This window comes from Rhinolophus ferrumequinum (genome assembly GCF_004115265.2).
Source record: "Rhinolophus ferrumequinum isolate MPI-CBG mRhiFer1 chromosome 15 unlocalized genomic scaffold, mRhiFer1_v1.p scaffold_54_arrow_ctg1_1, whole genome shotgun sequence".
In the NCBI taxonomy this organism is placed as follows: domain Eukaryota; kingdom Metazoa; phylum Chordata; class Mammalia; order Chiroptera; family Rhinolophidae; genus Rhinolophus; species Rhinolophus ferrumequinum.
This window is the reverse complement of record NW_022680357.1, coordinates 6,041,405-6,058,627: the sequence shown is the minus strand read 5'-3', so window position 1 is coordinate 6,058,627 and position 17,223 is coordinate 6,041,405. Positions and strand designations below refer to the sequence as shown.

The following is a 17,223-nucleotide window of genomic DNA, read 5'->3' as shown; positions in this document are numbered from 1 at the left end:
GTACAGGGAAACAGACAATGCTCCATTTATCAGATGTATCTTTGCAGCCTGTAATACCCAGCCCCTGTTTCCTTCCTAGAGTGCATCAAACTCTATTATCACCTTATTTACTCATTTTTTTGTGGGTGGTTGACTGCCTCTCCCAGGAGACTGAGCTCCACGAGGTCAGGGATCGTGTCTGTCTTGTTCACCTGCCCTCAGGTCCGCAGGATCTTACCTGGCACACAGTAGGTGTCAAGTACGTTTTCTTGATTATCAAGGATGGAAATGGAGTACAAAGTTCCCATCCATGCCACAAGGTGGCAGCAAACGACAGTCCATTGCTCCTGAGTCTCCACACGAAGGGGAATTGTAGGGGGGAGGGGTCCAGGGGTGTTTTGCTGCACTCTGGGCTCATCAAGGAAACTAGCACGCTTTTCTTGACTGTCAGTGCTGTCAGTGCAGGTGCGTAGTGAGCGTTAACACTTCTCTGTTGTCACAGCACAGAAGGCGTTAAGTTGGCACAAAGTAACCACAGAGAGGGATGTTTACACTTGGAAGGATGGGGCGGAAGTAGTCTGTCCCAAACTTTCCAAATCCTAAGACTATCTTCAGCAGGGAGAATATTAAAATACAGATTCCCGGGGATCTCGGGAATGGATGCAGGGGATCCCAGGATGCTCGGAGTAAATGCCGGACCTGAAGAGGGAGGTGGTGCGCTCATAAGAGCTCCTCCCAGATGTGGGTGTGCTTCCGCCCAGGTAGAATCTTCCTGGCCACCGCACCTCACACGTGTTTCCTTTGTCACAGGAGGTGACAGCTTGAGGGAGCAGCAGCGGGCGTGGGTGATGCAGGGAGTGGACCAAGAAGAGCCAAAAGGAGTCGAGGAGAAGCCCACAGACTGCGGAAGAGGGTCCAAATTTCCTGGTTCCATCAGCGTCAGCTCCCCACCCCAGCTGGTGAGGACGTGACCACGGGTGAGGGGAGGGGTGTTACAGTGGGTGGGTAGAGAGCTCAAAGTGGAAAACGGAGCCCAGAGGAGAGTGAGAACCTAACTCCTCCTCCTCCAGCCCAAAGGAAGCGAATTAATACCACCACCCACCACGTGTTACCAGTATGGCCACTGTTGTAATTAGTTCTACCGTTTATTGAGCGCTCATTGACACTTGCTGTACCAGGCATCATTCCAAACATTCACACATTTAATCCCAAAAAAAAAACCCCTGTAGTGATGAAAATGTTCTGGTACTCCATAGAGGTGGTGGTTGCACAATGTTGTGAATGCACTAAATGCCACCAAATTGCACACATCAAAATGGTTCATTTTATGTTATATGACTATCACCTAAATTAAAAAGAAAAACTTTTTAAGATCAAAACTATTTTAATCTTCATTTTAAAGATAAGGAAACTAAGGCACAGAGAGGTTGAGTAACTTGCTCAAGGTCACACAGCTAATATGGAACGCAAACCAGGGCTCTGGTTCTCCAAAGCCTTCTTCCTCCAGGGCTGCAGCTGAAGTACCCCAAAAATATGATTTCCCAGTCTGAGCTGAAATGATAGCCAGGCATCCTGGCTCCAGACTAAGAAGGTACCAGAAGGATGGGGTGATTCGATGGGAATGCTAGAGGCATGAAGTCGGTCCCAGGGGCAGAGCCTCCAGCCTCTTCCTACTTGCTGCTTCCCACTTGCCCTGTGGGAATGACCAAGTCAAAGCTGCCTTTTGGTGAGATGGATTTTGAAGACTCCAGAAACCACCCCAGGTCTTTGAATTCTCCCTGCAGATAGGCCAACTGCTGCAGGAGATTCAACCATTAATGATGCATTTATTTGAGTAAAACCCTGGGCCCAGTCCAAACACAGATGCCCCTGAAAGGGGTCCTGCAGGGAAATGTCCACAGTTGGGTAGCTCAGTGTGACACCAAGAACAGGTGGGATGAAGAGAGGGGTGGAGTGAGAGGGCCCAGGGTCCAGACCTTTGTGGGCATAAATGGTCCTCCATCCCGGCCCTAGACTATGTAATGGCCCTGCAATAGTATTGAAACTGAAGAGAGGGGGGCATTTTTTTATTGTGGTAAAATACACATAATACAAAAGTTACCATTTTAACCATTTTTAAGTATACAATTCAGTAGCTGTTAGTACATTCACAGGGTTGTGCAACCAGCACCACTATCTAGTTCCAGAACATTCCAAAAGGAAACTCAGTCCCAACAAGTAGTTACTCGTCCTTCCTCCCTCCCACAGCCTCTGGCAACCCCCAATCTGCTTTCTGCACCACATCTCATTTGTCCCAGGGGCTGCCTCTGGTTCCCTTTGCTCCCTTCTCAGATGGAGCTCAGAGGCCTCCAGGATTTGGAAACCTGAAGGGAACCTGGAGGGCCCTAGGGGTCATCGGAAGGGCAGCTGTGTACAGGTGTGCAGGTTGTAGCCTGCACAGTTCTATGCAAAGGTCCTGATCATTGGGCGGCTTTGACTGAACAGAGCTGGAGTCTGGGGGAGTCTGACCCAAGGGGCTGCACAGCCAGACCCCGCCCACCTCCAAGTCTAGTCACTTCCACAAACGCTTTTCCGCTGTTTCCGGACTCCACTGGGAGCTGCATGTTCTGTCGGGGTCCAAAGGTAAGTAAAAGGGCCTCTGAGCCCTTGGAGAACTCAGTGAGGAGGGAAGGGGGCAGGAGCAAAGGTAGGGTGGTGCAGGGGAGTCAGCATGGTGCTCGGGAGGTGGCTGGGTGCATGCAGAGTGGTGAGTGGTGGTGCTGGAGTCACACTGGCCTGGGTGTGCGTTCTGGTCCTTCCACCTCCCAGTGTCTGCAGTGTATGTGGCCTCCATGTACCCTTCTTTAAAATGGGGGCAACATGGAAATTTTTCAGCCTTAAAAAGGAAGGCAATTCTGACACTTGCTACAACATAGATGAACCTTGAGGACATTATGGTAAGTGAAAGAAGGCAGACACCACAGGACAAATATTGCACGGTTTCATTTATATGAGGTCCCTATGTCAAACTCATAGAAACAGAAAGTCGAAGGATGGTTGCCAGGAGCGGGAAGAGGGGGAACGGGAGTTAATATTTAATTGGCACGGAATTTCAGTTTTGCAAGATAGGAAAGTGGTGGAGGTGGACGGTGGTGATGGTTGCACAACAGTGTGAGTGTACTTAATGCCCCCGAATTGTACACCTCAAATGGTAAGTTTTATGTCATGTATATTTTACCACAATAATATTTAAAAATCACATTGGAAAAGTAAAGACAAAGTGGGGGTAAATAGTGCCACCTTGGAGGGAGGGACCACCTCCCATGGGACTTTGTTGAGGGGTGGCATTTGAGATGGTGCAGTGTAGGAAAGTGATAACTCTGCTTTACTTATTTATTTATTTTTATTTTTTAAAAATATTTCGTTGGGGAAGGGGAACAGGACTTTACTGGGGAACAGTGTGTACTTCCAGGACTTTTTCCAGGTCAAGTTGTCCTTTCAATCTTAGTTGTGGAGGGTGCAGCTCAGCTCCAGGTCCAGTTGCCGTTGCTAGTTGCAGGGGGCGCAGCCCACCATCCCTTGTGGGAGGTCAAAGAGTCAAACCAGCAACCTTATGGTTGAGAGCCCACGCTCCAACCAACTGAGCCATCCGGGAGCTCAGCAGCAGCTCAGCTCAAGGTGCCTTGTTCAATCTTAGTTGCAGGGGGCGGAGCCCACCATCCCTTGTGGGAGTCGAGGAATCAAACTGGCCACATTGTGGTTGAGAGCCCACTGGCCCATGTGGGAATTGAACCGGCAGCCTTTGGAGTTAGGAGCATGGAGCTCCAACCGCCTGAGGCACTGGCCGGCCCAACTCTGCTTTATTAAAAGGTGATTTTGACACCATGCAGTCCACCCATTTATAGGGTACAAGTCTGTGGTTTTCACTGTATTCGCAGAACGTTGCAATCATTCCTGGGCTATGGTCTCTTCTTGGACCCTCAAACCAAGTCCCTCAGATCTCTGCCTCAGGCAGTGGTCGCAAGGCCTTCTCTTCTCCGTGTGTCTCAATTCTCCCTCAGCCTTTCTCTTACAAGGACACCTGTCATGGGATGCAGGGCCTACCCTAAATCCAGAAATCTCATCTTGAGATTCTTAACTTGATTACATCTGTAAAGACCTTTTTCCCAAATAAGGTCGTATTCCCAGGTTGCAGGGAGGTCAGGACTTGGATTTATCTTTTGGGGGCCACCACCAGCCCACTGCAGGGCCCAGCTTGCAACTGCACTGAGTTGGCTAGCCTACTCCCTCCCCACCCTGCTCTGTTCCCCGTACCCCACTCCTGTGCCCTGGGCTTATTTCACAAGCCAGGTCCCTGTACCCAAGCTCATTCAGGGACAGCCTAGGGCAGCTGGAGACTCTGACTCCTGATTGGAAGGAGAATGTATCACCATTGCCTTGCAACGGATTAGATGTGCCGCCAACCCCCACCCTAGGTCAGGTCTTCTGGGAGCTGTTTGGAGTGGGGAGCAGCATCAGGGGAGTGGGAACCAGCAGAGGGAGAGGCAGGGCTGTAATCTAATCAGTCAGAGATCCGGGAGAATGAAGGAGGCCATGTATAGTGCTGGAGTCGTGCATTCTAACAACAAGCGGTCAGCTCAGGCCATGATTCTGCCCACCAAACTGGGGTCAGACTAAGGGGCTGGGAAGGTCGGAATCTTGGGCACCCAAAGCTAAGCTTCGCCCCGTTAACAGAGCTGACCCCAAGGGATCCCCCCCAGTCAGTCCCTGAGGCTTGAACTGTCCTACCAGCGATCCGAGCTGCCTCTGCCCTGGGGCAGAGGCCAGGGTCCCAGGCTGTCCACTTGTCTTTCAAGCCTGGACCCAGGCTGACTTTCTGGAGCCTCCAGTACGATAGCCACCAACCACATGCAACAGTTTCAATTGATTAAATGAATTTCAACATATCATATATTTATATAAACAATAGTGAATATAATACAGACAATAAAGTTAAAAATTCAGTTGCATGAGCCACATTTCGTTGCTCAATAGCCATATGTGGGTAGTGGCTCCCAGATATATGCAGAATATTTCCGTTGTCGCAGGAAGTTCCCTGGACAGGGCTGCTCTGGCGTTGCCCTGGACCAGCAGAAGCTGGGCCCTTTGAGGGAACAGGATGGACTGGGAAGGGCCGGGGTGGAACAGGGACCTCAGGCCAGGAGGAGGGGTTGTTTCTCCACTGCCAACTGGTGTTGACTCATCAGTCCCAGAGGTTGGGCCCAGGCCCAGGCGGGAGTAAGCCTGAGCCAGTGACAGAGAATGGCCTGGCAGGGCAGCCCATGGGGGCTTGGCCACTCAGGTCCCAGGCAGGAATGTTTGACCTCCGCAGAGCAAGTGGACAAAGGGCCTGGGTAGACCGAGGCAGACAGTCACGGAGGGCAAAGTCACCGAGATACGGGGGCAGCTCTCTTTTAAATCACAAATGGCAAAAATACAGAGGGTGCCAAAAAATATATACACATTTTAAGAAAGGAAAACTATTAAAATTGTAATAATTAATATATATTGATAACAAAAGATGAATACAAGTCACGTTTGACTTATGCAATTACAAGAGATACACACAGTGGTTGCCATCAGCATCCAGATACTTCTGATTATGGCAAACTACTGCTTGAGCAATGTTGACCAAAGTGTCCACTTGTATACATTTTTTTGGCACCCCCGGTATAGCACCCAATGCTGGGCTACTTTTATTTGCTACACCCCAGGCTTCCTTACATTTGAGGCCTACAGGTCCTCCCTACGTTCCTGACCCCTGTCCACCCTTCCAGACTATGGTGTTTCATCATTTACCAGTCACTCCCCCATTGATGGGCACTTAGGTTATTTCATTTCTTAAAAATGTGGTTGCTTGATTTTCTCTCCCCTTCCCTTCCCAGACTGGGAAGGGAATATGCGGCTGTAACTTGTTAGCTGCTGTATCCCCCAGGGTTAGGTATACAGTAAGTGCTCCATAAATGGATGAGTGAATGTGTGGGAGGCACTGTGGGGGCAAGAGGTGGAGAGCCTCCCCGAGGGTGGTCAAGGAGCCTGATTCCCATGGAAATGTCAGTGATACTCAGGGGGGAGGATGATGAGGGAACCGGGCGTCCTTCTTTCCTTACCAGGGCGACAACCACCGTCATCCTTGGGTCTGGCAGCTTTCCTCAGTGCCCCTGGGCCCCTGCTCCATGACTTTTGTCTGCCTGCTCCATGGCTCTTTCGTTGGAGACAGAGGTCAGGTGCCATCATCCATCCATAGGTGGCCTCAAACTTACACTGTCCCCCCATCCCTACCCCAGTCCTATACAGTAAGCTCCCTGAGGGCAAGAACCTGTGTCTCATACTCGACCTGTATCCTGAGTGCCTAGAACAAGACTTGTCACATAGTAGGTGCTTAGTAAATATCTGATGAATGAATGAATGAACCCCTTCTCTTCTACTGTAGTTCTGAGTCAGGACCTACTAACCCTTGGCTGGTTCTCCCCTGGGGACATTCCCTGCGACCACCACTGTATACTGACCCTCTCATTCATTCATTCATTCTCTCATTCATTCATTCAACAATGGCATTAAGCACCTACTCTGTGCCAGGCACCCTGATGAATGGTGGTGAGGGTAGGGACAAGGGCACTGGCTCAGATGGTAGGGTTTAAATCTTGCGTCTCCTCCTGACTGCCTTGAGCAAACACGTAATGTCTTTTTAGTTTCCACATCTGAAAAATGGGGAGAGGAAGAGGGCCAGTTCATTCATGTCCATTGTGGTAATGCTTTCACTCTTGGGTGCTTATGTCAAAACTCATCAGATGGTACACTTTAAATACATACACTTTATTGTATATCCATCATAGTTCAGTGCAGCTTGAAAACATAGTACCAACCCCCAAGCCAAGCACTTAGCACAGGGCCTATCATGTAGTAAATGTTCAATAAAAGTGGTTGAAGTCATTATTGCATGTCTGACTTCACCGAATCCTTTCAAGACCCTGTTGAGCAGGTGCCAGAGTGTTCCCATTTTGCTGGAGGAGAAACCAAGGTTCAGAGAGGTGAAGACATTTCCCTAGGGTCACAGCCAGGAAATCTAGGAGCTGGGATTTGACATCATAGCTCCCTTGCTTTTCCCCAATTTACAGATGGAGAAACTGAGGTTCAGAGAGGTTAAGCCACCTGCCTAAGGTCACACAGCAGGATGCATGGCAGAGCCAGTATTCAAACCCAGGCGGGCTTCAAGCTAAAACCTGATTTGATTGTGCGTTTTGCCCCTTGTGACCAGCTTTGTCCATCACTCAGGCCCCCAGGCTCAGGAAGGAATGGGATCCTGACCTCCTGACCTGGGCCATCCCCATGAGCTGTCACATCCTGGACACTGGCCCCAGAAATGCAGCCCCACTGGTTTGGGCAGACCTGGGGAGACGTGAGCCGTGGCAGGGCCCTATGAGGTAGGCGGGGGAGGGAGGAAGTAGGCTTGGGCGTTGAGGGGAGCACAGAATTTTTGGGGTTGGGCAGCCTGTCCTTGGGGGATCCCAGGCCTGGCAGAGCCTGTCTGGCTCCACCCAGCTCCACTCTCTGCCCTTACAGTGTGACCTCCTTGCTGGGTGGCCCGCCCAGCCTGGTCTGAGAGGCCCAGGGACAGGCTTGAAATGAGGTGTCCAGAGATGTGAGACAGGTTGTGCTAGAAAGCAGTCCAGGGTTCACAATGAGGCCTGGATCTACAAGATAGACTGATGGGGCAATATGGCTGGATCAGAGTGGGCGCCAGCCTATGGGTGAGGCAGGGCTGGAGAGGCCCCCTGCTGAGCTGAGGCTTAACCCCTCGGGCTGGGTTCTGGGGAAAAGGCCAGGGTAGCCAGGGGCACCAGAGGCTGGGACCAGCCACTGTTCAACCACTGGTGGGAAGCTGTTTCAATATTTTGACAACAGACACAGTCCTACAGGTGTACACCTGCATCCAAGAAGGGCTGGCAGGACGTCATCAGAGCAGGGGTGGGGGCGGGGGGGGGCGGGGGGGGGGGGGCTGCCTGGCAGGCAGTGGGAAGGTGGCCAAGATGGGACAGCCTGCCAAGGGCCCCCCCAGAGGGTAAACCTGGGCACATTCTTGGGGCATGACTCAGGGGCAGGCAGAGTGGTGACTCACCCTGGACCCTCTCCTTTCCCTGCTGCCAGAGCCCAGCCTTCCCTCTGGCCCCAGGGAGGGCTGTGGGGAGCTCACCAGGCCCCCAGCCCAGGGCTGTGAGTCAGCCCATCTGGGCTGGAGGGCCAGCATGATTTTCCATCCCTTGCATTGTTTTGCTAGAGAAGTAAATAAATGTTACAAAACTTGGGCTGAAGTTGGGCCAGGCCCCTGCTGTCTCCTTGGAGTGCAGGGAGGAGAGGGGCCTCCCTGCCAGGTGCACTGGCTCGTCCCCATTTTACAGATGGGGAAACCAAGCTTCACAGAGGTTAAGCCACCCACCCAAGGCCACATAACTGGATGCATGGGAGAGCCAGGATTCAAACCAGGTTGCCTTCAAGCTATAGCCAATGGGCTCTTCCCAGGGGCCTGTATGCCAGGGCCTGAGCCTGTGCTGCATCGCTTCCTGTTCACAACTGCTTCTCAGAGTGGCCCAGAAACCACCAGTTTTAGCCTCCAGGGGAGGGGTTTATGTGCTTGTTAATACGCAGATTCCTGGGCCCTACACAGACCTACGCCACCATCATCTCGGAGCAGGGACCTGGAATCTGCCTTTGTAAACGCTCCCCAGGTGGGGTTGAGGCCACGCAGTTGGAGTTGGGAGAATGGCTGTCCACGGGAGAGTAGGCCAGGCCTCCACCCTGGGAGGAGAAGGCTCTTCGGGAAAGGAACAGGCCACCCAGTCCTGCACACTCCCCTCTCTCCAGGGCTGGGGGAATGTTGCCCTTCTTGTTTCAAACTGGTTCACGGAAACACCCTAGCCAGCCCACGAGTGGGTGAGCAACTCTCCAGCTGCTGGGGAAACAATGACAGCAAACAAGGAGAGTGTGGGTGACCCTTTGGGAAAGTGGTAGCCTCCTGGGAGCCAGAATCCTGGCCCAGCTACAGAGAGAGGACAGGATTCAGGGGCCCAGGCTGGCCTGGTTGCTAGGGAACCGGATGGCTCTGGAGGTGCCATCTCCTTGGGGTTAACCATCAAGCAAACACCAGGAAAGCAAACAACCTCCCTAAACCCCCATCCCAGGTCGGCAGAGGAATGAGTCACTTGGCATAAGAGGGGAACCAAACAAATCCCATCTGCCCAGAGGAGGATGCACGGGGCCAGAACACAGCTCCCACCCATCCTGCCTGCCCAGAGACGAGTGTCATGCACACGTATGTATACATGTATGCACACACAGCCACGCCAGCTCAGAGCCCAGCTTTTAAAGAATGAGGGAGGCGGGATGATGAGGCACAACTAGAATTCCTCCCTAAACCTGCTAATTCTCCCCTAAGCTCCTGGGCGGGGGCCCAGCTGAGTCAGCGGAGCCTGGCAGGTTGGAGGGGGTGGGGGCTCTGAGAGCTCCAGCTCTGGAGCAGGCTGACCAGGCTGATGGGGAACCAGCCCCGCTGACACAGACCTCTCAGGACCTCAGTGCCCTTCCCTGGAACATGAGAGAAGAGCTCTTCCCCCACGGTGGGGAGGTTCTTTGGGGTCAATCAATCAGTTTAGGTGTGTCAAACACATGCCATGTTGCCTGGCACAGGATCACCCTCTATAAATGAGAAATGACATTAATATCAAGGTTATGGCTATTACTGAGCAGCTGAGCTACGAGCCTGCCAACCTGGAAGTCCCTAGTCCAATTCCTTCCCATAAGCTGAACTTCAGATTCTTAGGAGGTGGGGGGAAAGGAGATTTGGAAAGTTCTTGTAATTGCTTGTACCCCTCAACCCCCTAAGCATCGAACTTCCACCTTCCCTCTCCCCATTTGTTGGACTCTCACTAACTGCCAAGGGTGCATGCCAAGTGCTGAACAAATGGGAGCTCACCCTATGCTGGGGGGGGTGTGTGGGGGGGAGGGAAATGCTACAGTTGTGTCCATTTCACAGATGAGGAAAACTGAGGCTCTGGCAAAATGACTTGCCCACATTCACACAGCTGAAAGGGACTAAGTGAGGACTCCAATCTAGGGCTCTCCCTCCCCATCTCTGGAGCCCTAACAAGGCTTTTCTTCCCAGACTTATCCCAGGGGACTCCGTAGTTGTATCTTTGTCTCAGCTCTTAGACTCTCAGCAACTGGACAATAGAGTGGCTTCCTTCCCCAGCATGGGTTCTAGTTCCCCTAAATTTCATATCTCCATATCTTCCATAATCCTTATCCACCAGTATCTCCCAGTCCTCTTCCAACAAGAATGGAAGTTATTAGCACCATAGAGCGTGGTGGGTACTGACAAAGGGGCACGAAGTTGAGGGGTGGCAGGGGAGGGAGCAGCAGGGAAGGCTCTGGGAAGAGGGAATGTCAGACTTGGGTCATTGTAAACTTTTAGTTATTTAAGTGTGTTTTTCCAGGACCCATCAGCTCCAAGTCAAGTAGTTGTTTCAATCTAGTTGTGGAGGGTGCAGCTCACAGTGACCCATGTGGGGATCGAACCGGCAACCTTGTTAAAGGCGCTGTACTCTAACCAACTGAACTAACCAGCCGCCATCAGACTTGGGTAATTTTTAAGCGAGTTTTTTTAAGTAACTGTAAGAAGCCATTTAAAAAGCAATTCAAGCACATACCAAAAAAACAAAATCCAAACGAAATGTTTAAAAAATTCAAATAAATAAAAAATCAAATCCAAACAACTATAAAAAGGTGTGCAATGAAAAGTCAGATTTCTCTCGTCCCTCCCGAGAGGACTCGCGTCTAAGTTTCTTGTGGATCCTTCCAGAAGTTTTCTGTGCATGTACACACGTATTTTCTCTCCCTCACCGTCTGTCTCCCTTGCACTTTGCTTCTGACGCCTGACTACAGTGCCTCAGCAGTACTGCACAGCACCTCTCCTTCTTTTCCACTAACAGGGTCTTCCCCGGGGTGGATGTGCCCTGCTGTTGTTTTTAAACCGTCCTCTCCCGTTGGCCATCACATGGCTTCCTCCTCAGCAACAGTGCTGCCCTGAACATCCCCTGAGAGCCGATTAGCCCCACGTGAGGAAAAGGTAATGGGAGTAAGGAAAGGGTTTCCAGGCAGAGTTGCGACAAGGGCAAAAGCAGAGGGGCCAACGAGTTTCCTTCCTGAGCCCCTGCCTGGAGCCCACATGGGGTGTGGTGAAGGGGTTCTGGGTACAAGCTCTGTGCTGAGTTGAGGCTTTTGCAGGTCCCAGGTGGGCCCCCCACCTGTGCTCTGAAACCTTGGCTCCTCCCTGACATCTGCCTTCAGTGTCAGCTAGCTGGGGGCTGACACTGAGGCCTGTCCTAACCTCAGACCTGGGAAAGGAATTCACTGCTGGATGGAGGCAATTGCTCAAGCCTTTAGCTGTCAGGTGGTTTAATTCCACGCCTGGGGATGAGGTGGGGGTGGGAGGAGCACCTGAGAGAGGAGCCAGGCACAGCCAAGTTCACGGGAAATGGCAGAGTTAGATCTGGCAGGAAGGTCTGTTAGGGCTCCCCACCTGAGCAGCTGGCGGGGAGGGGTTGCAGGCAGGATCCCTCCATCCTGGCTTCTCAGAGAGGGGCTTGCCAAAAGTTCAGATTCCTGGCCCCCCACCCCCCATGCTCTCCAGTGAGGAGTTCAGAGCCCTAGAATCTGCATTTTCACAAACTCCCCTAGGGATTCTGGTGCACATTTCAGAGCCGCTGTGTCTTGCAGGGCCCTGTATCCTTTTTAGTTTCACAGACACTTGAAAAGTTAATTTAAGGGTCATCAGTTTTTAAAAATTATTAGTATGGCTGAATCTCCCTCCCACTCCCCCAAGAGAAAGGCCCTTTGCTGTTTTTTGGGTTTTCCCTTTTCTCATCAATGTAGCAGGACCAGGCAGCCGAGGCTGGGAGAGTGTTAGCAAGTATATGCTGGATGAGTAAATTAATCCATTGGGAGTGATAGACCCGCCCCCAGAGAAGTGCACATATGGACACACATTTTGAAAGCAACTGTAGGGGATTCACAGACCCCCTTAAGCCCACCCACAGATGCCCCATTAAGAATAAGGTTTCCTAGAGTCTCTGTAACACTGAAACTGCAGTCCTTTGGTGGCAGAAACAAGAGAAGGCCCAAAGGACATAGGTGTTTTCAAATGCTGCTGGGTCTGGGCAGGATAAGCTCTTGGGAATCGACTTCCCCACCAACCTTCTTATTTTATCATAAAAAACAGGTGGGGAAGGGACTGGCCTGAGAACTGTGGGTGCTCAGTGGGAGTTCCTGCCTCCCTCCCCCACAGACCTCCTTGCTCCCGTCTTGGCCGTAATGTCTCAGAATTCCCAGTGCCCTCCAGGCTGTCACTGACCCCTCCCAGCTGTCGGGGCCTCCTTCCGGCTGGGTTTCGTGTCTGTCCAGCTGCCGCCTTCTCCACTGCACACAGTGTGCCGTGGGTACACACTGGTTCCCCATCTACCCCAGGCGCACAGCAACACACACAGTGTAACCCCGGCAGGCACATGCTGGCAGAATTGTGAACTATTCTGAACCGGAATCCAGCAGCTTTTATGACCAGCCATGAAGTAGTTCTAGCCTGCCAGGGCCTGGAGTTATTAAAGTTTCAAAGGATTTTTTTGTCTGCCCTAGATGGCTCGATGATAATGATGGCAAAGCTTCCTGCAGACTTGGGCGAAGCACTGTGCTAAGTGCTTTGTGTGAGTTATCTACAAGAATCTCTTCATAACCCTGTGGGATGGGGGCGGTTGTCCCTGTTTGACAAATAAGGAAACTGAGGCTGGGAGTGCTAAAGAAGACTTGCCAAGGAGTCAGCAGACCGTTTGTGGCGGCAGCATCTGAAGTTGAGCGGCACACTCCAAAGCCCTCTTTTCTCAATTGCCATCAACACTGCTACCACCTGAGTGTAATTCACTAGCTATCCGGGGCACAGAGACCCGTGTCCCTACTCTGCCACACCGACCTGGGCGGCCCACCTGGGTGTTAGCCAACAAGAGGCAGCAGAGAGGCAGGTGAGGTCCCTCAGCCAGGGGGCGCGCCAGGTCCTGGGGGAGAGGGTGGGGCTGAAAGTGCCAGGGAAAGCGGCCTGTGCGACCCCGCCCGGTGCCCAGCCAGTGGAGTGCCCGGGCTGGGAACGGGTGTCCGGACAAGACCCCGTATCCCCACCCCCAGCCCAGGCCGGGCACCCCACTCGCTCCCGCCGAACGCGCCTGGAAGCACCGCCCGGCCGGTGGCCCCTCCTCCGGGAAGGTAAGCACCACCTTCCCGGGAGCGCCCAGACAGCCGGTGGCTGGCGGGCGCCCCGCCCTCCGCGAGTAGTGACAGGGTGCCGCAGTCGCGCCGCAGTCGGGCTCCGGAGCCGCCACTCGCTCACCTGCGCCCGCTGCCGCCCCTGGGTGCGCGCAGGGCCTTCCCGCCGCCTACTGCCCAGCTGCCTGACCGCCCGCGCACCCCGATTGCCACCATGAACTCGCTCTTCAAGAAGAGAAACAAAGGCAAATACAGCCCCACGGTGCACACCCGGAGGTGAGGAGGCCTCCGCCCGCCGCGCGCAGACGTCCTCGCGAAACCCGCGAGCTGGGGGCGCACTGGGCCGGGATGCGCCGCCCGGGGGAAGGGGAGGGAACGGCCAGGCCCTGAGGGCTACAGGGAGCCCCGCAATCTCGGTCCTGGGAGGCCGGGGGCGGAGAACTGAGCCAGGAGTGCGCGACGCGCGGGAACGCGGGAACTGAACTGGGAACCCCGCCGCGGTGGGGATGGGGATGGGCTGGGGTCGCCCGAGGGAAAGCCGCGTTTCTGGCATCTGAGAGTTCTGAAACCCGGAGAGCACTGGCTTAGCGCCTGGAGGCTGGGGAACTGAGCTGGGGGCATAGGGGAGCACCTTGCCCTAGGGTCGCCCTTGCGCCGGGGGTCCTCCTGGGCAGGAACGAACCACCAGGGTAGGGAGCGGTGTATGCGGACAATGCTACACGTTAGGCGGAGGTAGAGGTGGGCGCAGGGGACCTAGGAAGCACCTTCTAGAAGGGAAAGGGGCGGGGAAATTGAGCTGGGGCGTGGCGGGGGGCGTTCACCTGGCTTCTTGGAGAGCGCGCAGGTGCTCCTGGTATTGGGGAGGCTGGAGGTGGGGAAGGCACCTTGGATGAGGGGATGCCACCTGCCACCCTGCCCTCGAGCCTCGCCAGAAGGAGCCGGTGGGTGCGAGGTCGATTGGGTGTAGGGGCACAAGCTGAGGTACCTCCTGTTCCCACCTCTCGGGAATAGCTATGACTGGGCGGTGTCAGGACCTCCTTCTGGCTGCACGATTTCTCAGAGGCGTGGCCCTCCCCCCACCAGCCCCGAAACTGGAAGCTTCTCTGAGCCCGGGGTTCCCAGGGCGGCCTGGGAAGGGAATGACATGTCTTGATGTGTTTGCGTTGAGAGGGCAGCCCACGTCCGTTTTGATAAGCCTAATGTAATCACTTAATAACCGGTTTAGGGGAGCCTCGTGGAGATGCTGAGATTGAGGGAGGGGATGGGACTTCGGCCCCTGTCATGTCCCCTCTCTCGGGAAAATGGGGTGGGAGCTGCCATTTAGGAGGGAGTACTTGACCAAATTTCTCCTGCCAAGGGGCTTCAGGCAGGCAGGGGACTTAGAGAATTGGACAGCCCACCTGCTTGAGTATCCACCGCAGGGCGCCCTCACCCTGAGCTGGCGCCCCGTGCCCCTGAGCAGCTCGTAACTCCCTCCCGGGCCCCAGATGAAGGCGAGAAGACTGGCCAGGGCTCCCACCCCACCTGTGTGGTCCAGCCCAGGCCGACCTGTCCGACAGGTGCTTCGGGGCCTGGGTGCTGGCGCAGGGCGTGTGGGCACTCCATTCCCCTGAGTTCCAGCCCTTTCAGAAATTCCACTGTCGAGTCCCACCCGCCCCCACCTCTCCTTTGGGCTGTTTCTAGCTCAGTCATTTCTTCCTCTCCCCTCAGAGCCCCCCCTCCACCTCCCTGGTCTTTCACAATCCCAGAGATGGGGCAGGGCTCTGCATGCTGTTCCTTTGTGGCTGGGTCCAGCTGGCTCTCAAACCCAGCTGGGGTCCTGTCCAGTCCCTGAGCTGTTCTCTCGGGCATTGCACAATTCCATGTTCCGTGCCAGCCACAGAAGACTGTACTGTTCTCTCCACCACCAAAACTCGGGCCCCTCCAGTCCTTCACTCAGGCACACACCCACACACCAGGAGATGGGCCAGACCTCGCCCTGCGTCCAGTCCCCCAAGGCCTGGGCTTGGACCTAACAGAAGGTTATAATAAACCCAGAGAAGCTGAGAGGGACTCAGCCTTCCCAGCAGAGGGTAGGAAGGATTCCCATCCTTTCTAGTTGCCTAGACTCTGAGGGCCCGGGATGGCAAGGACATGAGGTCCCGTCCCCTCCATACTCCTGGCCCAGGGTGTCCACCCTTAGCTGACTGACTGATCTGATGGATCCCAGATCTCAGCTTAGAGGTGTCTTTCTCCAGGAAGCCTTCCTGATTCTCTCCCCAGCATAGAGTGAGACATCCTTCCTTGCAGCTCCCATGGCCTCACACAGTTACCACCCTGAGTAGGCTCCAGATGCTTCCCTGTGTGTTCTCACCAGCCCAGTGCACCCCTCTGTTCCTAACCCTCCAGGGTGTCAAGTTCATGGACCAGATTGTGCATGGAGGCCAAGTGGAAGACAGGTTCTTGCCCCGTTATCTAAACGAGAATCTTTTGAGTGTTACCCAGTACCTACTACCCCTGTACTCGGAGCTTTAAGATGTGGTCGTAAGTCATAGGACACTGACCCAAGTTATTCTTTCACCCCGAGTTTCTGGGGGTCTCTCTGTGTTTTCTAGGGGAGGGTGGGGTTGTCACTGAGATTCAGCATGTGTGGTGGACAGGAGCTCTGGCCCTGGGGCAGAATGCCTTGTTTCTGATCCTGGCTTTGCCACATCTGCTGTGGGCAAGTCAGTGAACCTCTCTGAGCCGCAGTTTCCTTGTCTTCAGAGCAGGGATGCTGTTCCTATCTCCTGCATGGGGATGCTGGGAGGAGCAAATATGACAGTGGAGAGAATACCCCTGGCACATAGGAGGTACCCAGGCAGCATCACCACCCCAGCTGAGGGTCCCCAGGAGCCAGGAGTTGTGACCATCACACCCAGACAGTCGCAGCTTTGGCCAAACATAAATTAGTGAATGGAGCACCCCCACAGAGAAAACTGCCCCTCCCTGTTTGTCAGCCTTTAGCAGCTGAAACTGGGGAGGGCCGGACAGGGTGTGAACCTCACTGCTCCTGTCGCCCTGGTTTCTAATGACACGTGTGGGAGCTGATATTCACACCTGAGCTAATGACAGGGTCTGATGGTGCAGGTCACGAAGGACAGTGTCCATCCCAGCGCCGGGGGCGGGGGGGAGACCTGTCCCCACCCTCCTGCTCTGTGGCTAAGAGTGCAGCCCCAGCCCTTACTTCCTGTGTGCGACCTGGGGTGAGCTACTGGGCCTCTCTGTGCCTCTGTTTTCTCACCTGTAGATTGGAAACAGGCATAGCACCTACCTGGTAATATAGTTGGCTGAGGATTTAATTAAATAATGTAGGAAAGGGTTTAGAATTATAGGAGGCCTCAGTCCATGGCAGCTATAATGAATATAACTATTGAACGAATGCAGATAAGGCGCCTACTGTGTGCCTGAACTGGAATGCCGATGGACAGGCTATGTATAAACTGCACGACTCCAGGGTGTGATTCCTGGATATGGAAGAGGCATGGACAATCTCCCTGCACTTGATGGCGTTCTGCTTAATTACGTCTTGAGGGCGCTGGGAGTGAGGCGGGGGTGGTTGTCGCCAGCAGAACGGAACTGGACAGAAGTCTCCAGCCTAGTGGCTCTGGTCCCTAACTGGTCTGAAGTGAGAGCTGTCAGGGTGGAGACCTGGGAGATCAGGGAGGACTTGCTGGGGAAGGTGTCCAACCTGTCTTGGGGAGGAGTGGAGTGGTTAAGATCCAGCTCTGGAGTTAGACTGAATTCTACCTGTTAGATTTTGGCAAAGAAATTTGGCCTCCCTGAGCTTCAGCCTTCCCATCTGTAAAATGGGACTAGTCTTGCTCTTCTACCCAGACCTGGATCCCAGTAAGCACCCAGCAGCCTAGACTGGCCTCCCGACCTTGCATGGGCAGGGTGCTGTGA

General features: G+C 53.8%; 1 protein-coding gene across 2 annotated transcripts in view; it reads left to right on the top strand.

Annotated features, from left to right (window-relative positions):
* The first annotated feature begins 13,204 nt into the window (after positions 1-13,204).
* The window catches only part of PPL (periplakin), a 44,458-nt gene continuing 40,439 nt past the window's right edge, over positions 13,205-17,223 (top strand). The window contains exon 1 of one of the 2 annotated variants that reach the window (XM_033102013.1): positions 13,205-13,575. In XM_033102013.1, the coding sequence (XP_032957904.1) occupies positions 13,514-13,575 (62 nt within the window). In that variant the 5' untranslated portion in view covers positions 13,205-13,513. Of the gene's footprint in view, positions 13,576-14,171; positions 14,241-17,223 lie in introns of those variants that run through there. The other variant, XM_033102014.1, reaches the window with a different exon arrangement.